At 36.2% G+C, this 24432-nt stretch overlaps 2 protein-coding genes across 4 annotated transcripts; both read left to right on the plus strand.

Moving 5' to 3' along the window:
* The first annotated feature begins 1662 nt into the window (after positions 1-1662).
* ncf2 (neutrophil cytosolic factor 2) lies at positions 1663-14254 on the plus strand. Of its 2 annotated transcripts, none has more exons than XM_064331811.1 (15): positions 1663-1947; positions 2204-2286; positions 2492-2600; positions 4052-4186; positions 4797-4904; positions 5451-5510; positions 5723-5769; positions 8313-8454; positions 8650-8715; positions 8814-8883; positions 9323-9369; positions 9552-9700; positions 9826-9931; positions 11484-11589; positions 13619-14254. In XM_064331811.1, the coding sequence occupies exons 1-15, from the start codon at positions 1774-1776 to the stop codon at positions 13711-13713; spliced, it is 1497 nt and encodes a 498-aa protein (XP_064187881.1). In that variant the 5' UTR covers positions 1663-1773; the 3' UTR covers positions 13714-14254. The 2 variants fall into 2 exon arrangements, with proteins under 2 accessions (XP_064187881.1, XP_064187880.1); XM_064331810.1 differs by having other exon boundaries at positions 1664-1947; positions 8811-8883.
* Positions 14255-15434: 1180 nt separating this feature from the next.
* On the plus strand, positions 15435-23979 carry LOC135253040 (transmembrane inner ear expressed protein-like). 2 transcript variants are annotated; one of them, XM_064331818.1, is made up of 4 exons: positions 15435-15812; positions 21462-21582; positions 22846-22995; positions 23781-23979. In XM_064331818.1, exons 1-4 carry the CDS (start codon positions 15705-15707, stop codon positions 23900-23902), a joined length of 501 nt encoding a protein of 166 aa, XP_064187888.1. In that variant the 5' UTR covers positions 15435-15704; the 3' UTR covers positions 23903-23979. The 2 variants fall into 2 exon arrangements, with proteins under 2 accessions (XP_064187888.1, XP_064187886.1); XM_064331816.1 differs by having other exon boundaries at positions 15441-15812; positions 23778-23979.
* Positions 23980-24432: the final 453 nt, after the last annotated feature.

Consider the following 24432-nt stretch of genomic DNA (forward strand, 5'->3'; position numbering starts at 1 on the left):
TTAAAGTAGTAATCAATGGTTTATCTATCCATGTGTTATTGATCACTCCAATACCACAAGTTAATAAAATGTTTGTGTGGCAAAAATAATCCACCAACCAGGTTCCAGTTAACACATTGGATTCTGTCCCGTCAGTGACTTAGTGAGCATAAAAACCTACCGAGACAACTGGCTCTGAGGGTTGCTCCGAGAGTTAAAACTCTAGTGTACCCAACCAGATGCTGGTTTATTTTCCATCAACAGTTGTTTTGAGGAGCAAGTATCTACATACTTCACTTCCCTCACAGCTGGACCCAAGTGGAAGATTTGTGCACATCCCACGTCATCTTGACTGGAACCCGTCACGCCCCCAGCTTCTAAGAAGAAGTTACTCAAGTCCCTGCACACTTGTCACGGGCTTTGGACCAGCTGACAAGCTTTCGCATAACCTAACAGATTTAAGTACTGGCTCCACCTTTTATTGCCGTTAAGTATCAAAACACATTTTATTTGACACTGACATCAAACCATAGGATAGTGTAAAACTTGTAATACCTGAAGAAGTCATTTTACTGATGTTTTTTCTTGTTTGTTTTGCTATGTGTATGCTGGTCTGGAATAGCTAATTCCCTTGTTGTTTTACATTATTAAAACTTCATTATATGAGACCGATTAAACAAACGAACCACATAATATGGAGTATTGTCACTAACCCATTACATGAATAAACTTTCAACCACAATTTGAAACCCTATTTACTGATGTCTCTCCTAAATGTAGATGTCACACATTGTTCCTTTTGAAACACTTGCCAATTGAGAAGACTTTGTGTCTGAAGCTCCTGACATCCATGCCCCAATAATGAAGCCTATTTCAAAGTCACTTAGATCTTGCCATGTTGATCCAAAATCAAGATAAATTGGGCCTGCTCAGAATTTTTATACATGCCACAGAGCATGATAGAATGTTAATTGCTTAACCCCTTTGCGCACATGCCAAATCTGGCATGTGATTTACAGCAATCAATAATTTAGACATTTTGGTTTGGAAACCCTGGGTACACTGCTTACTTTTTGCTTCATAGATCTTTAGTAGTTCTGCACATCCACTCTTAGATTTTGCGCACTTGTGGTCAAGGAGTTTTTGATCCAGGACATGTATAGTTTAACCTGTTTTATATATGGGATCTCTCAGTATTTCATTGCAAACTAAAAAAAGAGAAAATTCATTTTTGCTTTTTTTCCAAGACAATTGCATTTGTGGCACTTTCTTCTAAATTATGAATATAAACTAATCTAAGTTAGTGTTAGTATTATAAATGGTAAAAATGTCCTGCTTCATTCAAGTCTCTGTGATTTTCACATGTTGAGTTATAAAGCTTTAAATGAGGTACCCAGTAAATGGGCAAGGATTCGGCAGATTTGTCATGCACGCTAAGGGGTTAAGATCCCCTTTTAGCCCTAACATTTTTGGGCTGGTAACCTCAAGAAAGATAATGTTTTTACTTTCACTCACTGTGCTTTGCATGTCTTTTGCTGTTGGTTAGATTTATTGATACTGTATCTACACTGAGGGTAAATCAAGTAAAGAGTCCTGGGAGGACAAAACCGTTTAATTGGGGAAGAAATAAGACCTGACACACACACACACACACACACGGTAACCTGACAAACTTCCTGTTGTGGTTGAGGAGGAAGTGATTGATATAAGCAACCATCTGTCTGCTTTTCTACTCATAGACTGAACAGAGTGCTGCCAGTACTGAGGACCTATTAACATTGTTAATCTGAGACTATGTCTTTTGTGAACACCATCCGACAGTGGGATGAAGGGGTGGCTTTTGCTGATACGAGGGACTGGGCAACTGCCCTTAGGGTACTTCTGGATATCGAGGAAATGAATTCAAAAATTTATTTCAACATTGGTTGCATTCGCCTAATCAACAAAGAACTGGATGATGCTGAAAAGGTATTGTAATGCATATTGGTTTTTTTTCTTTTTCAGTAAATCGTGTTTTTCATTTTTATGAGCGTAATTTTAGAACTATAAGTTTTGTCTGAGAGCTTTAACAACTAACAATCTCACAAACATTTAATTGTGTTTCAGTTGTGCTCAAGTCTTCGATCACTAGCGCACGTGAAGTGCAAGTCATACTAAAAAGGGAAGTTAAATGTGTGAAAATGGCTTTTCACTGTGCTTAAGGAAGTTTGTTTTTTTCTTTTAGGCTTTTGACAACAGCATTTGCAAAGACGAGCACTTGGCTGTTGCCTTCTTTCAGAGAGGAATAACATTTTACAAAAAACTGAAGTGAGCCTGAATTAAAATTAATTTAGTATTTTAGTTTAAACTCTAAATCTGGTATGTTAAGCTTAAAAACCATAAGAAATGTAAATGATCCAATGCAAACAATATTTTAACTATACACAATAAGTCAGATATAATATGATATGTTTCATCCTAACAGACCCTTTTTCTTAGAATGGGTTTCTTATGTGTGTCTCTGTACATTCAGGTTTGAGGAATCTTTAGGTGATTTCCAGAAGACCTTCACAGAGTTGCGAGGAAACCAGCTAATTGACTACAAACCTCTCGGTCTGAGGTACAAGCTGTATGCCTGTGAGGTAATGATGCATTAAATAAAATGCTAATGTTAAAGCAAAGCAGGCTCATTGACCTGGAACCAGCAGTTATCATAATGCAGTTATATGTAGGTGTATTAATTTAATGTTAGCTTACTGCGCACAGAACCGATGTATCAGAATACGTAGAGTAATAAAACTTGACCTAGGATTACATGAATCCACTGTAATTAGTGTATTGATTACATTGTTATTTTGATATTACTACTATTAATATTACTAATAATAATGTCACCTGCCATAACTTTCTTGTGTCCATTGTTCATGGTGATGAATCGTGACTAATAAATTAGTAATGAAGCTGGCATATGTGTTTCAGATTCGACCATATTATTTTGACCACATTGTCATTTTGATATGGCTGCTAATAGCCTACAGTTATTAAAATGTTATTAGTAGTCTTTGCATGATGATAGTGCTGATGATGACTGAAAGTAATCACATATGAAAAATATGTGATTACTAGGGTGGCAGTGTAGTATAATGGGTAATGAACTGGTCTTGTAAACTAAAGGTCACAGGTTCGATTCCCAGGCAGAACACTGTCATTGTACGCTTGAGCAATGTACTTAACTTGCATTGCTTCAGTATATGTCCAGCTGTATAAACGGATGCAATGTAAATGCTATGTAAAATTTGTGTAAGTCGCTCTGGACCAGAGCGTCTGCTAAAATGCTTGTAATGTAAAAAAAATAAATAGGCCAATTGCTCTTAAATTATTTTTCAGACGATGCAATGGGGCTGACGATGCAATAATTACTTAAATTTCGGTCCAAGTAAAATGTGAAAGGCTGTTATAGCTGACTTACAAAACTAAGTAAAATTACTGAGTTGGAATTACAGTAAGTACTCCTTGTAATTAGGGCCACCAGTTTATGGAGAGAAAAATGTGACATTAATGATATTATTTTACTGTGTATTTTTTTCATCATTTAACCAAAATTTCAATTTTTCTCACATTTAATGTAAAACTGTATAAACCATTAGCTAAATATATAAAACATTTAGCTAGATGTATGAAACACTTGGCTAAATGTACAAAACACTCAGCTACATGTTCCATATGTTTAGAAAAATATTTATGTAAATGTTTTGAACATATAGTGTATACATCATACATTTTACTAAATGTTCTACACATTTTGTTCAATATTCAGCTGGATGTTTCATACGCTTAGCTAAATGTTTTAAACATTTAATTAAATTTTTTAACCAAATGTTTCATATATTTCTCAAATATTTCAAACATTAGGCTAAATGTTATACATTTGTAAATTATTATTTTTAATAATTGTGTAAATTATAATTGTAAATAATACCATGACTGATGAATCCTACCCTAAGACTATGATACATGAAAATGGATGTGAAAAGAAATCAGTTTCTCTGTCATAATTACCATAGAAACAAAACTTCATGTCCTTTACTTATAGGTCTTGCACAATATAGCCCTGGCCCAAGCCCAACTGGGAAAGTGGGAGAAAGCCCAGGAGAGTCTGCTAAGTGCACTCAGCCTCAAAACTGAGTCAAAACATGGCCACATCGACAAAGCTCTTGAGTCTGTCCTGGTAAGTAGCAATGCTGCCCTTTAAATTAAATCCTGCTCATAAATTCAATGAAAGGTGAAAAATTGGAAAATTGGAATTTTCTGTGTCATAGGGAATATTCTTTAGTTATTTTCTGTTTTGTTAAATGCATTATTGCATATATATACACACACCAGATGCTGAGTATCTTCTCGGGTGATGTTCTGCCAGGCCTGTACAACAACCATCTTCAGCTATAGGGCTAGTCACCTCAATTTTATAAACTCTTAGTGATGCTTATGGGTCACAGGCTTCAAGCAGTCATTGCATGCAAAGGATACGTGACAAATTACTCAACATGAATTATTTACATGATATTAATATGTCACAAAATGTATGGTGCCCTGAAATGGGGGCTGTGTATAAAAAAGTGCTGTCATTTCTACATTGTGAACCCAGTGTGTATGAAAGTACCCTTAAATAAAAACATAATCTGCACTATAACCATATGTATGGATTTTTAAAATTAAAAATCTAAAATTTTGGTATACAGAGAAAAAGTATGACTCTGTCCCAAACATGATTAAGCTTATTGTCTATGTATTTATATGTGTAGGCAACATAGTTCATCACCTCTTTCTTCTTTTCTTAGAAGCAGAAGCTGTTTGAGCCAGTTGAAATCCGGGCAGGGGTATTGTTTAGGCCTAATAAGAACTATGTGGCTGAACTGGAGAAGAAGGACTACCTGGGCAAGGCTAAGGTTTGCTGCTATCCTGTACAGTAGCATAATGTAACTTCAATTTACACCAACCTCAGCATTCACTATATGTGAAGTGTATAGTCTGAAGAATTAAGTGATTTTGTTAACAAGAAAGTACGTATTGTATGAACCTAAAAAGTCACAAATAATTAGCTGTTTTGGTGCAGTGCTGGAGATGACCACTGATCACATGGTGTACAGACAAGATCAAGTCAAGTTTGGCTTAACATGTTTCCTTTACCCAAGAACTGAAAAACTACCAAAAACACTTGTTAAAACAATGAATGTAAATCTCTGAAACAGCTTTATTTTAGTACTATCAGATCAGGTGTGATCTGATAGTTGAATTATGCATCAGCCTGTGCACCCTGTCAAAATTAGTACACAGATGGCCGACATTCAATCTGGTCCTACCGGTGCTTTCGTTCATTGTGCACAGGAATTTAAACTTAATGCACCAGCCTGGGGCCCAAAAACAACTCATCTTTTCATGTGAAACAAACATGCTATGCAAGCATTGTAATGTTTTTTTTCATTTTTCTGCAGGTGGTTGCCTCTATCATTCCTGAGGATGACTTCTCTGGGTTTGCTCCCCTACAACCCCAGGTAAGCTTATCCTGCTATTTAAAATTTTCTTGTGTTTGCTACCCTGATTTGTATACTGTACAAATACAGTGTGCTGCTTATTGTTTGGGTCAAACATTATTATTATTATTTTTGGCTCTCTACGCCACCATTTCAGATTTGCAATCAAACAATTCACGTGTGGTTAAAGTGCAGATTCTCAGCTATTATTAAAAGCTGTTGATTATAAACAGGTGGAAGAAGAAGTTCCTACCAAACAGAAAATTCCTGAAGTACTGAGGTAAAAAAAAAAGTTGTTTTCTGTGTATTATTTACCTTAATGAAATTTGTTTTGTGGTATATAAAGATAAATAAACATGAGGTCCACCCTTTCTCTCTAAAATTTCAGACATGGACAGTCACACAAGAAATGAATGAACAAAGAAACCAAACCACAGCTTTTGCCCCAAAGTAATCCAAAATTCAGAAGCCAAAAGACAGCAGAATATTCCAAAAGACCCAGAGCTGAAATGTAAAACACCAGACCTAGATGCAGGACTCAGATGCCCACTTACAAATGTTACCAAACTTCTTCTTTCCAAGTTGCCTAAAAACTGACGAAAAGCATATTTTAACTGGTGACAAAGAGGAGGGGGCAAGGACATGGACACCCCCCCCCCCGACACACAAACACAAACACACACACACATGCAGGCACACAGATTCACGCTTCATATGGTAACCCCCCAGTTCTGTCAGGCTATGCTGGCCGAACACTTTGAAGCTTCCTATGGATGAGAATGGCCAAATTGTGAATTACATGTCTATCAATATATTACATTACATTACAGGCATTTAGCAGATGCTCTTATCTAGAGTGACACAACCTATACCCCCTTGTGGTCTTCAGTCAGGTAGGCTAAGGAATGCAACAGAAAGTCAGTCAAAGGTACCAGTCTCATCCTACTGAAGATCAGTCAGTTATAGTTAGGCTAGGGATTCTCAATGTTGGTGTATGGAGAGAGATTAGTCTCAAAATTATCGGGAAGTGTATGTGTGTATCATGATCCATAAATATACACAAGTCACAAATGTGTTTTATTATTCACAAACAGATATCTTTCAGTTTGCATCTTGTAAATTTGTACAAATGCATACAAATTTGTAAATACATGTTTTCCTTTTTGCACAAATACCTCATACTTTGTTTATGAAAACCAAAAATATGTTTCCAATTTCTGTGTATTTTTTATTTTTTATTTTTGCGATAAGATTCTGAACTGTAAACGTTTTCAATATGTATTTGCGAAATAAGTGACACGCGTCCATTCAGTGATGTAAGTTTTTTTATTGTATTTTTTATTTTTTTTAGACTTTTCTCTCACTGTTTGTGCACCCCAATCCATACACAATAGTTACTGATCTACACACAAATAGTTGGCCCTTTTCTTCTTATATAGTCCCTTTATGGATAATGTGCATGATTTGAGTTATGAAATGTAATGTAGAATGTAGATCAACATTACCTAGGTCAGTTACATCATTTGCAGTTTGAAATGCAACGTTTGGTAGCTAACATTTCCTAAGTTTGTAGTTGCCCCATTCACGTTACCCTGGTCTAGTAAAGATAGTGAAACCACAGCTCTAGCTAGCTTTAATATGTAATATTGCGTAAATAACTCAGGTGTGGTTTCACTGCTATACTGGGGTATCTTGAATGAAGCTAACTAACCTAACTAGCTAATATTAGCTAATATTACATTACATTACATTTCTTTGACAGTCGCTTTTATCCAAAGCGAAATGCAATAAGTGCATACTGAAGGTTATTGGAACAACTACAAAATATAGGTCCGATAAGGTACAATACTCATTATGTAACAGTTATCCATAGCCATGAACACATTAAGCCCAGTTCACACAGTAAGCATAGACTAGGTCAGAAAGTTTTGGTAGGTCAAAATAGGTGGCATGACGACATGCTACAACATCAAGATAACAATACAATAACAAGTGCAGTATGACTGCTGGATGGAGATGCAAGTGTAACGTGAAAGTGCTACGGAAAGAAATTGAAGTGATCCTAAATTGGGAGTGCTCGGCAGAGTAGTGATAGTTAGTCCAGGTACAGTCTGAAGAGATGTGTCTTCAGACCACAGCAGAAGCCAACTAATGTTACATTTAGGATCCCAAATCATGAACGTTCTACATAATTAAAGTGCTTTTATTCACTGTAGAAGAGATTCCACTTTCAGTTGGTTTGTAAATATGTATCCGTTTATAGGAATCAGTGCACATTTATTTAAATGACAATTTACAAGACAAGTTGAGAACTGTTTGTGGATAGTGAAACACATTTGTGACTATTCTCTTATTTATGGCTAATGATACGCACATTTGTCAATAATATTGAGACTAATCTCTTAATCTCATATTAATGGAATTAAGGGAGATGCTGGCACAATTTAGAAGGCAGGGTATCTGTGTAAAAATAATAGTAAAAAAAAAGCAACAGCAGCAATAGTGAACTTCACAAGTGGCAGAGTAATCTCCATAAATACTGATCATCGATGCTGCTGTTTGAAGCTTTTTGTCTGGTATAGTGCCCCCAAGTGGCCACATTTTATGAAAATCAGTGGTTGCCCCTTAGACCCCTGGCATAGATTTTGGTAGCTCAAGCGAACATTTAGTGGAACTTGTCAATTAAAGGTTAATGGGCTACCATTGACTTCCACAAAGTCTAACAATGTTTCTCCGGGTACCCAACAGCCTATTAATAAAGTCTTATATGGAAGCACAGTTTCCCAATGTAATTGAATATAAATGTCTCTTTTCACACTTCAGGGCACTGGAGGGTGAGCCACACAGTGTACTATATGAGTTTATCGCTGAGACAGCTGAAGAGTTGACAGTGTTGCCTGGAAACATTGTGTTTGTACTGCAAAAGGGGGCAGATAACTGGGCCTCTGTCATCTTCAATGGGAAGGTGAGCAATCTTCATTTTTCATTTGATCTATTTCAGTTATTTCAGTCCATCTAATTCTGTGCAACCCATATTCACTTGCGAGGTGATTGTAAATGAATAGAAGAAATATTGTTAAATTAGAAGAAAAAAAATTTGTTAAAAAATGTTAAAAAATGGAACTTGCTGCAATTTTACCTCTCCCATGTTTATGTCCAGACAGGTCTTGTGCCTTATAATTTCTTGGAGCCAGTTGAAATAACATTATCATCCAAGCAAGAACTGGTAACTGATTTTAAACATTCTTTATTCCATCTGGTACAGAGTGTTTCAGTTGTTCAGTGTCGTGTTAACAATATTATTTTTTGATTGTGTTATAGCAGGAGGCTCCAAACAATGACATCCCAGCCCCACCACGGGGAAAGCCACCAAGCAGGCCTGGAAATAGAGCAGGTAACACTTTACAGTGAATTCACAATACTGTCATCTACACATGATTTTACAAGAAACAATATATTAGATGCCCCCGACCCTTTGCATGACAAGTTCGCAACAGATTTGCTTTCAGTTTTTGAGCAAGTAGGATTTTTCTCTTTTTCCAAGGACTAGGCAGGCAGCATAAAAAAACACCTGTTGTCTATTCATGTTTTTGAAGGTGTGTGTATTTTTGTTACATTTAATCTTTTTGGAATTCATTTTTCACATCAGATGTCAGCCACATTAATTATTTTATCATGCAGTTACTAACTCGCATTGCAAATATATTTACACGTGTAACGTGACATAATGTATCATCTCATAATACTATTTATTATAACATTTTAACGTAACACTGGCCCATAACTTGACAACATATTGTCATCATCTGATGGATGGATGTATGTTCACACAGCTTTGGAACCCTCTCCGAAAGCAAATGCAGTGAAGACCTCAGATGAGGTATGTAATGCAAAATGTGCATTATACCAGAAGTCAGAATTTAATTTGGCACAGAAATACATTTTAAAAGTTGCCATAATCTGTCCAATGAATTTTCATTCCAGAATGTTCTGTGAGTATGGTCTAACAACAGATTTGGTTGATTGCTATCATTCACTTCTTGTCTCTGTCTTCTCATCAAGGATGACATGATAGAAAGCCAAATGTGTATTCTGAAAGTGCAGTTTGGATACACTGTAGCAATTCACACAGCAATGGGACTTTCATACAGCACTGTTCTCGATAGAATCAGCAAGAAACTGAATCTGCCATTGGACACAATAATCCTGAGGTTTGGTGCACTAGATCATGGAAATGATAATTATGAATAAATTCTACATTCATATAATCACTAACAGGGTCATAAGATCATGTATATTTATATATGTATGTTTATGTTTTTAAAAACCCTTCCAGCTATAAGAAAACTGCCAGCCATAGAGTAAATGTAGATGAGCTGGAGATGGATAATATCTGGAGGAGTGCACAGAATGGGCGTCTGACGTTGTGGTGTGATGTCAAGGTAAGTACGTGAGTGCTTTCAGGCTTTAAATTAAAAATATCTGCACTCAATGGGCCTCATTCATAAAACATTCACATTTGATCATAAACTGTTCGTAAGAACGTTTCCATGAACATTTCGGCACTCATCATTTTTTTCTTATCTGTACATGTTTATGGCTGTTTCCTTATGCTAAGCACATGAACAGGATTGTGCATAAAATTTACAAACAGCATTCATCTCATACACCTGGGATATGCACAAAAACAAAGTTCTGCATGTATGTCATAAATCCCATATTGGTTTTTCGTAGGAACATTTTTCAGAACAAATGAATGAATAATTTAAGAACAGTTTTCTGAATGAGGCCCATTGTCACTCAATAAAACTAATAGTTATTATAATAATAGTCAAACATTTCAACCACAATTGTAGAGAAAAAATCTTGACAGATTGTAACACCTGCGACAAAGGCTATAATGCATAAGAAATATGAAATTGATCAGGTGACTATAAATCACCATGGTGATCATTTTTACCTAACATTCTCAGATATTAACTACATGTATTCAGAAAAGTAGAGAGAAGTTGCTCATAAGAAGCTATCTTAGCCATCTCATCCCTGCATTCCTTAAAATGGAATCTCACTTGACTTTCTCAGTATGATCCAGTATGATCAAGGCTAGCTTCACTAAGAATAGTCTTATGGGGAAAAGTTATCTTCCACTGGTAGAATACTCAATATGCATAGCACTGGACTCTCAATCAGGTTCATATCCAGTGTCTTATCAATGTATTTCACAATAACTGACCAGAAATTCTGCACCACTTCACATTAATTTAACTTTTGTACCAATGTGCCCCTTTTTTGTTCTCACTAGCTCGGTCTTTTTGCCCAGGAGGACATAACGGCGTTGTTGTTTGTACAGCCCACCATACAATAACTTTTTGGCATTTAAAAAAAAGTAATCTTGGTAAACCACTGACTGCTAATACTAACTAGTTATATGGAGCGCAATGGATTGTTTCCCCCCACCATGGGAGCGTGGCCTACTTATGCATTGTTTCCTATTATCATATCTGACCCCGCCCCTTCCATGTTGACTGAAAGACTGAGTCGTTTTGCAATAAATATGTATTTAAATGAATACAGGCGGAAATTAAGAAAGAAGCCAACGTGCAAAGTGTCCTTGGGAAATAAAAATGTTGTGAAATAAATGAGTCATAAAATGATTAATATCTTTTTTTTCTTTGATTATTTATTTATTTCATTATCTATTTCATTGTCAATGTATTTCATTGCTTATTTATTTATTCATTTATTTCATTTTGGTTATTTAATTAATTTTGTCACTATACCTACATGTGAAATTTTTGATTACAAATCTAAAACTGCGGAGTGCAGAGCCAAATCAAGAAAACAATTATGGTGCTCCCTGTATATTCCAGAGATATAAAAATGATGTACAAAATGAGGAACATAAGGAAGTGTGAAAACGAGCAAGCAGTAGGTGTGAGGTAGTGCGAGATGCAGCTATTGGTGTGATCAGCACTGTGCCTTATTTGCTTCCAGGACAAAGAAAACAGGCCTTTCTTTGTGGCCCGTCACACATATGAGGCCACACAGCCAGAGGACTTAGAATTCTGCCAGGGTGATGTCATCACAGTGCTGTCAAAAGGTAAGGGCTTAAACTACATGAAAATCTTGACAACATTATGGGTGTATTGATAACTATGAATGGCCCGAGCTCACAAAATCTCTGATCTGATAAAATGTATCTATTTCATAAAGACAATCGTTGAATGATGAGAGTGACGGTGTCAGCTTACAGTTGCCTTGTTCGTCTTGGAAGAATCTAGAACACATGATGAAAACCAGTGGAATGACTGTCATATATGGCCTTGATGGGCTCTGAAAATGGCTCTGCCGCATTCAAAAGCCCCAAAAAGATGTAAACAAGTATATATACAATAGAGGGTAATTTACAATCAAACAGTAATAAGAAAAAAAACAATATTTAAAATTTACCTTCCAGCAATGCCCTGCACTAGAGCTACCTCCTTTAGACGGTGATGTTAACACACCCCTCTTAGGACAGAAGCTCCCTTTTTAAAACAGAAACCCCACTGTCTTGCTCCCTACAATGACTGAGGGTGGCTCATTAATAACAATTAATTTCCCATCTCAGTTTTATACTTACACAAAATGATTGGGTAAATATAGAGTCACTGCTGATTTCATAATAATTTAATCTATTTTTAAAATGAGCAGTTAAAATGATCATTTAGACCTTCTGTGCTAAAGGTGTAGTGGTCTATTCCTACGCCCACCAGATTCTTAATACGTGGCATGACAAGCGATATAAAATAACAATTATGCAAACCGCACACCAGACCTTCCTAAATTTAATACACAGCTGACCTCGTGTTAGTATGTACTTTGGAAACCTGTCTTGAATATGCAGCTGCATACTAAAGATGGAAGGCATGCTGCAATCAACCCTTAATGTGCAGCTCACAGGAACCCAACTGACCAGTGGAGGTCACTGGAGAGCAATGAGACAAAGAACCCTGCTATCTGAACTCTGGGAAACACCACTGCCAGTTATGCATCGACCTAGGAATAGAACCAATTTGAAAGGTTATAATGTTTGAACTGTTCAATCTAGATACACGAAACAGTACAGCTTGATGCTCCTCCTCATGCACTGAGAAAAACACACTTTGTCTGATTTTTCACAATTTTCATTTAAAGGGCACGAAAGAAATGGTCTCATGAACTATAAGTCCAATTATGAAAATTGGCAGGTACCAGTCTTTAACTGAACTGCAAAGCAAATATTGCCATGTCAAAATATGTCTGAATGGCAAGCCAATCAAATTGAACCATTTTGGTGGGTCCGTTGAAGTCACCATAATTCCATGCTTGAAACATGCTGAATTAAAAGAAACATCATTTCAAACAAGACAAAACCTGAATTTTGTTGATACTTTAAAAACATGCTCCTCATAAAGGATCGAATTTTCAGTGTTTTCAGTTGTTTTTTCATTTTTTTTAATCGTACTTAAATACTAAATAATAATAAATAAAAAATAAAAAATAATTTAAATAATGAAATTATTTGTCTCATGAAGCATATGTCCAATAGCCTTGTATATAACTAAATTGCGATGTAAACGTTGCTATATCAATAAAAATGGACCTATTTGGTTGGGGCCATTATTTCAGTGGACATACTATCAGTCATTCCCAATGAGGTCTACTTCTTCGAAACATGTTCTGAATAAAAGGGTGCATAGTTCTGAACAGGACTAGAACAGTGCCAATACCTTGAAAAACCTTGCCACCACAAGGGATTGAGTCGTCACTGTTTGGCCATTTTCCATTATGAAATATAACACATACAAATTTTCTCAGGAAGCGTAAGTGACTTGAAATTGTCTATTCAACTCTTTAAATAAACTGTGAAAAATATGTGTTAAACTAAAATTTGGCATTACTAGCAAATAAAGTGAGTTATTGCTTTTGTATTTAGGTTAAGTGATGATGTCAGTTCCATTAAATTGTATTCCTTTCACTTTTAAAACTGAGAACAGACCCAGACAGTTGGGAAGAAAACAACAAAAATGCATGCGCATACTTAGGCTGAAAATTCTTGTCTTGAAACATGATAATACATTACCTTTCAAAACTCATCTTTCTTTCAGTTAATGAACAGTGGCTCGAAGGACAGTGCAAAGGAAAAGTTGGAATATTCCCAGCATGCTTTGTGGATCAATCAATGAGTCAACAGAGGAATTAACATTGATTTTGTCAAATCAACAATTTTTTTAAAACCTCTTTGTGTTGTTGCATTCAAGTGTGACTCAAATCAACATTTCAGTCACACTTGAACATAGATAAACAGTATGCACAAGCACATATACACATATGCACACACACCCACACACATACAGTAACGTCCATAAGTATTTGGACGGTGCACAGTTTTTGTTGTTTTGGCTCTGTACTCCAGCGTGTTGGATTTGAATTAATATAAGTTTAAACTGCAAAATGTCAGCTTTAATTTAAGGGTATTCACATCCATATACAACCCTTTTTACACATAGACTTCTTATTTCAGGTGACAAATTAACATATTACAAATTAACATAATCTTAAATAAAGTTGTTGTACTTAGTACTTACTGAAAATTCCTTGTGTTTATATTGTGTTTTCTCACTGGCCTGCAACTACTTCACAGTGATGAGGGGGAAACTCACCTCAAACACAACCTTGGTTGCACTTGGTTGTATTTCACTACAAATCCTTTGTAGTCCATGACCACCTGAAGTCTCCTAAATGATTTATTCAATATGGATGTAAATGCCCACAAATTAACACTGACTTTAACTTTACCCCCATATTCATTGTTTCATTTCAAATCCAATGTGCTGGAGTATAGAGCAAAAACAACAAAAATTGTGTCACTGTCCAAATACTTACTTACGCACTGTAAATGTATGTTTGAGGGGTTTTTCCTTTTGTGCTCCCCATCAATCAGGGCCCGACCTCAAGTAATGCTCTTTTGGCTGAATGAAAGCAAATCCCTGCAGAAATGCTCCAATATCTAGCACCAAGCCTTCCCGGAAGAGTAGAGGTTGTTATAGCTGTTATAGCACCAAAGTGGACAAACATTAATGTCCATGTTTTTAGATGAGATATTGGATATCAGGTGTCCACAGGCAAGATAGTGTAGTGTGTGTGTGTGTGTGTGTGTGTGTATATACTGTGTGTATACATATATATATATATATATATACACACACACACACACACTATATTTGTACACAAAATGAAGAAATTATTTATATTTGTGTTAAACAAGTAATAATCGTTACACCTTCCTATATGTATAAGTACATTCCTACATAATTGAGCTGTCTAATGCATCTTACTGCTGGAAATTTTATAGTTAGCTTCAACTTCTTTCTTTGTAAAATGTCTTTGTCCAGTGTTTTCCAACTTAAAATTAAAATATCCATGAAAATAATTTTTTTGACTTGTATACTTTATTTCTATTTACTGATGGTCACATCATGTTACTACCACTTGTGGTCAAGAAAATAACTGTTTCAAATACATTTTTAGTGAAAAAGATGGCTCAGACACTTTTTTAAGAATAAAAATGGAATGGAATCACAATTGTAAGTCAAGTGCTCTGGTATTACCAAATAACCGAATGGTTAACTTTCATTTTCACTGGATCACTGGAGAAGAGAAATATTTGTCAGGTTAGCGAAAATTAGTAAAATAAAAGAGTGTTTTATGCATTGATGATACCCATTCACTTGTATGGTAAGAAACAACATAAAACCTGTTTATAATTGTTTTAAAATATTTCACCTTCAGTGATTTAAAATAATTTCAGGGATCGCGGTTTCTTGAATTTAGTTTCCCCTAATTTAATAAGACAAATACAGTTAAATCAGTGGAAATCTCTCCAAACCATTGTTCACAGCTGCATTTTCTTTGCTGCTCACTGAGGTAGCCTATCAATGCTCATGGAAAAGAGGGCTGCAAGTGACATCAGATGTATTAGTTAATTAGTAGCCTCTAACCAATGGGCCAGCTCCAGACAGGGAGAGAACAACTGGAACAAAGCCTCCTCTCAGAAAGGAGCAGAAGAGGATTGTGACAAATGCAAGACTGCTGCAGCGGTCCCCTGGCTATCAATCAGCAGCTTTGGCTATTGTGGTCCTCCCTGTGAGCCAGCAGGAGAGAGACGGTCAGCTATAGAAGGGAGACATAAAGATGGCGTGGGATCAGCCCCCTTTCTTACGCTTGCCACTGCTGAGCTTTGTGACTATGCTGCTGTCCTTCTACATGTCTACCGTCATCCCTCAGGTTCTGGATCCTGAGGTAAGGAAACCGCATGGCTATCTCCACAGGAACTATGTGTTATAGGGTGTACAACAAATTTAAAGCTGCAATGGAGCGCTCCTTTACCCAGTTTTTTTTAAGTGGTACAGCCATCTCTCTGGGTTACAACATACAAAATGTTAGCAGGGCTGCTTGATGTGGCGAGTCATTGCGGGACGTTTTACAACATGTTTGGTGCTTAGTGTACATGTTAGTGCATAGCTCTGCTAACATAAGGAATATAAAATCAACGGACTATCAACGCAAAATCAAAGTAATTTCCCTTAATTCAGTAGCAGTAATGGTTTTGGGGTATCATTAATGTTTGCATGTGTCTAATAAGAACAATTTATCCTCTTCAATGATGAAAACCGATTGAATTTATTGTTATGCAAGTTCAAGACAATTCTTCAGAAACAATGCTTCATTGAACAGAAAATTTAATTCGGATTTATAATTTAAAAATATGTAGTCCTGGCTTTTAAAAATAATATATAGCAGAGTATTCCTAAAAAATAGGTGTATTTCTGTGTCCGAAAAATGTAGATACTCCGCATACAAAATGCTAAAAGGGAGGCATGTAGTTGTACATTATATAGTTGACATTGTATGAAGCTACTAATTAATATAAAATAAAACTATGCATTGCAGTTATTGCTATACGTAGTTTGGCATTTCCCCTCAGCCAACTGAGGAATTCTGGAGGGCCAGATTTGTTTTTTGTTCCCACCATTTACCTAGCACAACTGACTCATTTATGACACATTATATTAGATACTAATTTTAGGATTCAATATTCCCTATGAAAACTAAATCAGATCAACTCTCTGTTTTTTCAACTCTCAGTTTTTTTCCCAACCTTTGTTTATTGTATTTGTATTTCATGGACAATTGGTACAGGACTGTGGGACTAGTTTAACTGCACTCTATCCACTCCTATCCCCCCAATCCTAATCACACAAATTTATAAATATCATATAAAAAAATTATGTATTGTAAAATTTAATGATAGTAATAAAAAGAAATTGAAGAAAAAGGAACAAATCTACAAGACTCATATCTCCGATATTCAACAAGAGATCAAATTGATTATGTACACCAATATTATGGAAGTCCAGCTCATGGACAGGAGGCATTGGATCTAGGGTTGGCAGGAGTTCTTCTGGGACTTTGAGAACAAAAATATGTAGAAAGGTCATCACATCGTGTCAAATCTGTTTTTCATTTTAGTTATATTTTATTTTACCAGTGAAGTTCCACTGAGGTGAAAATCCCTTTTGAGGGTGTCCTGGCCTCGTAGTCTTTTGCCCTGATGGTAAACTCTGATGAGGCAGCCTGAAAGGCTTCCCCATCCACCGCCCTTCAGGCAGCTGCATGCCACCAGGCTCTTCCACAAATTCAGCAAGTGAACTGAGTTCAGTCACCCAGTCAACTAGCCAACTATCAGGCTAACACCACTGCAAAGATAATTCATCTTTTAAATCTTTTAAACCACTAGCCAGCTAGCTCATTGTAACAACACTACAAAGGCAATACTGCTTTAAAATCTGTTTTGCATGTCTGTGAATCACTTATTTATTGGTCAGCAATTATTTTTTGGCTGTCTGTCTTTTGATGCACAAAACCGTCAGCAAGCTAGCTAGTTAACTGTCTGGCTAGCTACCATCTCTAGCTTAGTTAAATTCAATTCAGTAATGTCTAGAGCATCAAATAATACATGCAGATTATAGGTTGATTAGTGGTCTATAGTGATCAACCGCTTCCAGGCTGGTTATTGTTATATACATGGCCTAAATTCAAAAAGCATCAGCCTGCAAGGCAATATTTGACTGGTTATCTGCCTGTGAGGCTGTATTAAACTTTCAAATAACATTAAAGGTATACTGTATGTTTTACACTGAACAAATTGGGACAAATCAGCCTTGAAAGAGGATGCACAGTGAAAAAGCATGTTAAGTATTTATTATCGGCCTCAGAGGCCATACCAAGTTTTTGGTCATTGAAACTAAACTTGGAAAGTTTAAAGAAAAGCCCAATGATAATAGGCCAAACATGGAAAATGTTAAAATCTATTAAAGACAAAATTTATTGAAGAGAATAGCTGCTCAAAGGGAAATTCAAAAAATGCGGATTTCATCAGTGTTTTTATGTTGAGAGAATATGCACTGATTCAGTATGAAAAAAACTTTTCTCTTCACCCTTGGTTGGTGAAAGTAATAAACCAAAACATTAGCAAAAGGTTTTAACTTTTTCCTGTCTTTCTTTCCTCACTGCCACTCTGCAGAAAGCGCTCTGCTGTGAAAAGAAGCATACTTTTAAACCTTGCACTGCAAAAAAATTAGAAAATAGAAAAGTTAGAAAACATTAGCTTGTTTTTAGCTACTTTTTTCTTATTTAGCAAAAAAATTGTTTAAAAAAATCCTTTTGTCAATGCAAAAATATTTATTAATACTCCAAATTATATCAAGGTGCTGGTGAGAACATAATTATTTAAACAGTTCTCTATTGCAAATGTGGTGTGTGTCAATGCCTACACAGTCTGAGTTAGCAATGAGATTGGAGGTTTATGCCTATGGCCTAGCATAAGTTTAAAATTTTACATTGTGTAATCTTTGTCATATCTTATAACAATACCAAAGGGTGAAAAGCAGAGTAACAAATGTCTCTGGAAAAATGAGTTTGGTTGAGAGGAAATATACTGGATTAGGTTTCAGGCAATATTGTATTATACAAATTCAATTGAAGCAAAACATTTTCTGCTTTAATAATCAAATCACCATGGCTTGCAAATGGATCTCAGATGGATTGTCAAATTGGTCTCTATTGATTGTGCATTGTGCATTGTGATGGTCATTTTTTTAGCTACAACAGTAAAAAGCCTTTTTCCTGTCGAATAATTCATACCCACACAAGTTCACTGCACATGGCAAACAGTCCTGTACTATTGTTGTCTTATCAGCATAATTATAGCTGTGATTAGTTTGTTATATTCCTACCAGAAATTAAGTATTAGTCTGTATCAACCCACAGTTCACATCATGCATATGAAATCAGCAGATGTGGAGACAAAATGGTTGCAGTGTGTGAGATCCTGACTGTTTTACATTGTAGAAATGTTTTAAAATCTGACATAAAACATTCAGCTTTTTTTTATATTATTATATATTTTTTTACATTATTCCACCTTTTAATACAATTCTTTCAGAAAGTATTCACTCCCCTTGAACTTTTTCATGTTTTTCTTGTCATAAGACCCCTGTCGTAACTTTATGCCAGTCTAAAGCCGCGTTTCCACCGCAGGAACTTTACCCCGGAACTAGGAACCTTTTGAGGAACTCAGTGCGTTTCCACCGCAGGAACTAGGGTCTAAATTTAGTCCCGGGGGCTTTATTTTACCCCCCAAAAAGTTCCTGCTCGGGGGGTAGTACTTTCCGAAAGTACAGGAACCTTTTGGGTGGAGCTTGCAGCGCTGAACATTTCTGATTGGCCGAGTACTCGCAGCATTTTTTTTGTGTTTATTTTCAGGCGCCATGTTTAAAAATATGCAGGCGCAAACCAATTTATTTTCATAATAACTTCAAATCAAACTTGTATGTTATGCGGCGCAGTAGCCTACTTTTGGTTATAGCCTTCCAACGTCTTGGAATTATAACGTGTGCTCTTCTGTTCTTTTCTTGCTTTAGTATTCGTTTTATAAAATGCTAAGCATTCGTGCTGGGACAGCATATTACGTAGGCTACCAAAACATTCAAACGGATTAATTCGGTTGCTGAATATTTTCTTCCGGGTTTTCTTTGTTAGCCCGTTGTAATTGACTCAAAACGTTTGATACAGTTATGTGAGGTATGCGGTAGTTCTGCATACTTCACATTGGTGATACAGTAAAAGCAAACTGGAAATCACCTTCCGCACTTTTTGTCAGGGTAAAATTACAGGTTAATTCTAGTAATCGTCCCTTTAGCTTTTTCAGACTGCTGTAATTTTACTCCATTTTACTGCCATTCTTCAATTCCACGAAAAGACCAGGAAGAATATGGACTAATTTATGGTGCATGGTTCGCATCTGGAGGGCACACTTCGCGGCTCGGCTAGCAGTAACTTCGAAGGAAAGCAAACGGTGGCTGTACCACTACTAATTTAAATTTTCACGCAAGTCCGAGTTTTCGTTCTATTCTTGTCATTTTGCGATTAGCCTATGGAATTGATGATGAGAATGTAATCAAACAGCAAATTGTTTACAACGTGTGCATGTTTTCTGCTGTTGTTGTCAGTTATATTGGAAATGTGAATGCATTCTGTCGCTTCGGATGTCAAGACATGAAAGCGAATGTTCGCATAAAAACATAATGAATGTGTTTGAGAGGATATATAAAACAGTTACAATCTGACTATTGGCCTGTTATATACTATTTGTTGCATAACAACGGTCCAAGTTCAACTACCAACGACATTTTTGCTTGACAATGGTAAAATATGCCCAAACGGCTGCAGAAGAATATTTCAATTCCAGGTGATTAAATCGATAAAAATCAATAAATACAAAAGTAACCATACAGTCATTGTTGGTAGCCCGTTGTATATAAGTGGAATAAACCCCTCCGGGCTGTCCCGGTTATTAGAAAATAATGTAGGCTACTTTGGTGGTAGTATGGGGTTACAGAAGAAATCATAGGACAGATGGACTGACGACAACGTCGCTTTTTCATACGTCAGTGGGCTAATTTGCCTAATCTTCGCGGGACTTTAGACCGCGGTGGAAACGCAGACAACCATGGGCTGAAGGAACCTTTTAGTTCCTTGAAAAGTAGTTCCTGGGACTAAAAGTTCCGGGTAATTTTGGTGGAAACGCGGCTAAAGTGACCATGTTTCCAAGAAGTCTGAGGTTACATGTGAAGTTCTGCTCTTTATTCTATGTTTGTTCCCCTTAGGCAAAATCATTGAGAAACATAGTGTAAAATTCTATTCCTGTGCCGATGAAACACAGTTATATATGTCTGTAGGGCCAGATAATGACAACATTGGTTAACTGTCTATCAGACATCACGCTGTGTCCAAAAAGTTCTTCTTATAGCTCCAAATGCTCAGTGGGAAAAACTTGCAAATAAACCAGGTCCTCTTGGACTAAAATGTAAACCAAAAGTAAAGATCTGAGCTTTAATTCACAGATTAATTCAGTATTTTTTTATTTAAGAAATATTTTGAGAGTAAGACTTTTTTTTTTCTTTACAAGCAGACTTGATTTCTGCAGTGCTCTTTTTGCTGGTCTTTCAAAAAAGTCAGAATTCAGAATACAGCTGCAAGAACACTGACAATTTTTTTAAACAGATTATTATTATTATTATTATTATTATTATTATTATTATTAATAATAATAATTTTTTTTTTTACCTTCCATTCTCCTATTTTATGTACACTGCCTGTTATTTAGTTGTTGTCTCTAATTTTATTTTTCCATTTCTGTATTTCTTTGTTTTTGTGTTTTCATTTTGTGAAACACTTTGGGCTGCAAACCATTGTATGAAAAGTGCTATACAAATAAAGTTACTATTATTATTATTATTATTATTATTATTTAGCAGCATTGTTATATACAGTTGATCAATAAAGTCTCCTATTTTGGAGTAATGCTGTTGCTTTTTTATTTTTCAGTTCTTTACAACAAGCTCACCGCGGAAGAAGCCAGACCCAGTTACATCAGAAACTGTTGTTTTTTGGGGGCTGCGCTTATGGCAAGTCATTGGCGTTTTTTCAGTCTTTGTTTTGGCAGTCAGTAAGTTATCAATTTTTTCAGCTTTACATGCCTGTGTTAGGTACATACAATACATTTTAAAATGAAATGAAGTATTGTGATGTCTTCTGAACTATATTCAAAATAAGAACCTGAAAATGATTTTATGACTAAGTATTCACCCCATATGTATTTGTATAGACAGCCTAAATTGGGCCAGGTATATTATATTTTCTTGAGAGATCATACTCAGTATGCCTATGCTTATTTAGAACCCACCAGTATTCAATTGCTTGATTGCAGTATAAATACCACCAACTTTATGAGGGCTCACAACTAAAACGGCAGATTGGGTGAGTCATGCTGGCATGAAGACCAAGCAATTACCTATGGAAATTCAAGATTAAGTTGTTTGGAGGAAAAAAATGGGGAAGATTATATAATATTATTAATCACAAAAAAAGTTTTTAAGTGAAATGTTTGCATTTGACAATAGCCTCAAAGAACAGGAAATTACTCTCAATGAGCCAAATTCATACTCTTATAGTGGGGCTCTGTACAGTATATTGGCAATTTTGGATATTGAAGGAGGCAACATACAGTGCCTTTGGAAAGTATTGAGACCCCTTCACTTTTTATACATTTTGTTACGTTACAGCCTTATCATAAAATTGATTAAATTCATTTTTATTATAATCAGTTTACACACAATACCTCATAATGACAAAGCCAATACAGCTTTTTAGAAATTTTTGCAAATTTGCAGGATTTGCACAGAAGAATGGAAGAAATACCCCAAATACAGTTGTGCCAAGCTTGTAGCGTCATACCCAAGAAGACTGGAAGCTGTAATTGCTGTCAAAGGTGCCTCAACAAAGTACTGAGTAAAGGGTCTGAATACTTAGGTAAATGTGATATTTCAGTTTGGAGTTGGAGGAACACATCTCATGTGTGGCTTTTACATGTGGTCCATGGCCAGCTGATCAACCAGCAGGGGTCACTTGAGAGCAATGAAACGCAAACCACTAACCAACTGAACCCTTCATGTACCGTTGCCAAAACAATCGGCAATTGCATGTCAACCTACCTACTAGCCAGTGAGCACTGGCACTGTGCATATTTGATGTAGATGTGGAGCTCATCCATGCACCAGTGTGGTTCCCTCACCAAATGAACCACCCTGCAGCCCCTTCAACAAATATGTTAAAAACAACCAAGTCCTGTTTAAATTGTTTTTTTTTTTTTTAATTTCTTGCTGATTGAAGTGATTAACTTTTCTCTTGCTTTTTTTCTGCTTCCATTCAGTAATAACACTGTGTTGCATCTTCAAGTGCCGAATTCCCAGAACCAAAAAAGAGATTGAGGCACGTCACGCACAGAGACAAGCAGCAAAAAAATTTGCCAATACCCTGGAATCAGTGCCCCCTCTCAACGAGCTCACTGACGTGCCAGGAGGTGAGGTACTGTCTGTAATTTACAATGGCAAGACAGGATTGTTTTGCATGAATTTAAATGGGTTGACACACAAAATAAAATATTAAGTTTAAAAACTGGGGAGTCCTAGTATGTGTAACAATCAATGGTGTATGTAATTATAGGGCCATAATGGACTGGTTCCCTGTCCTGAGGACATAGACTAGAAACACAAGTAAAAAATTATGCATTTCTGCTCACTAAGGAAATGATTTGAATTTAAATAGTGGATACCTGGTCAGAAACATTTTCTTACGTCTTCAAGTGTATGTCTGTGTATCTGTGCGTCTTTGTAGGTCTGTCTGTATATAGACTAACTACTCACTTCCCAGGATTGAATGAAACTCACTTGGGGCATAATTATAGATGATATTCCTAATTAACATTTCATTTTGTGTACTGTTTGCAAATAAACTAAAGTAAATTAACGGAGCTGCAGATTCTTCATTTGAATTTTGGTGTTCTCTCAGAACATGTGAAACTTTGCTTATAATGTAAAATATAGTACTAAGATATGCATTCAAGTGTCTGAAACTATTCCGTACCTAACTAGCTAACGTGCTTGGTCAGCTAATCAGCCAGCTAGGTAATTTTACTTATCTAGCTACATTCTTACTCATAAAACTAATTAAATAATGACTGTATTTATTACAGTGCTTTTCATATATAATGCACAAAGCATTTGACAATGAAACAAGAATGATTCTCCTGTCTTTTTTGCATTCTGTCTCATGTACTTCTTCCTCCTGCTTTGGTCCTTCTAGCAGCACTGCCAGCCATGGTGGATATTGTTGCCCTACACACGGTGTCTGGAGATATACAGGCCCACACTTCCAACCAGCTTCCTGTGGTGAGGGAAGAGGATGAGGTGTCGGGTCCCACTCCTTAGTCTATCTTGTCCATTTCGTTATCCTTTGGACTTTACCCTTCTGTCATAATAAAAATATTGTTCTATTGACTATAAAATGAAGCCAATTCACTTTTCTATATTTTGTTCAGATGATTGCCGTTTTATTTTTTTATCCTTAATTCTGTGACAGTACGGGTGCTGGGACCCAGGCGCAGAGTGGGGGGAAAAAAACACGAAACTCAAAAAGGGAAAATTAACAAAGATTTTACTCACACAAAAAAAGGCAAACACAAACATGGAACAGGCAAGGCCACAAAGGGCAAAACAACAAACTCAAAACATTCTTAAGAACAAAACACAGAACAGAACACAGGCAGGCAGGCAGGGTACAGGCAGGTGGAACACACAGGCAAACACATAAAAGAAACACCAGAAAATACATACGGGTCAGGAACAAGCACAAGTCGGAAGCAAACACAGGTAGGAAACAAACACAAGTCAGGAACAAAACACAAACAGGTAAAAAACGCAGGCAGGTACAATGGGTCTCAACAAACGCTAGTCGGGAA

This window comes from Anguilla rostrata, chromosome 4 (genome assembly GCF_018555375.3).
Source record: "Anguilla rostrata isolate EN2019 chromosome 4, ASM1855537v3, whole genome shotgun sequence".
In the NCBI taxonomy this organism is placed as follows: domain Eukaryota; kingdom Metazoa; phylum Chordata; class Actinopteri; order Anguilliformes; family Anguillidae; genus Anguilla; species Anguilla rostrata.

Bases quoted from the DNA above. Each gene is read 5' to 3' on its own strand.
- ncf2 (XM_064331810.1), top strand. From the start codon at position 1,774: ATGTCTTTTGTGAACACCATCCGACAGTGGGATGAAGGGGTGGCTTTT. The intron at 8,455-8,649 runs GTGAGCAATCTT...GTTTATGTCCAG, and splicing joins CTGTCATCTTCAATGGGAAG to ACAGGTCTTGTGCCTTATAA. The intron at 11,590-13,618 runs GTAAGGGCTTAA...TCTTTCTTTCAG, and splicing joins CATCACAGTGCTGTCAAAAG to TTAATGAACAGTGGCTCGAA.
- LOC135253040 (XM_064331816.1), top strand. From the start codon at position 15,705: ATGGCGTGGGATCAGCCCCCTTTCTTACGCTTGCCACTGCTGAGCTTT. The intron at 21,583-22,845 runs GTAAGTTATCAA...GCTTCCATTCAG, and splicing joins AGTCTTTGTTTTGGCAGTCA to TAATAACACTGTGTTGCATC. The intron at 22,996-23,777 runs GTGAGGTACTGT...TGGTCCTTCTAG, and splicing joins GCTCACTGACGTGCCAGGAG to CAGCACTGCCAGCCATGGTG.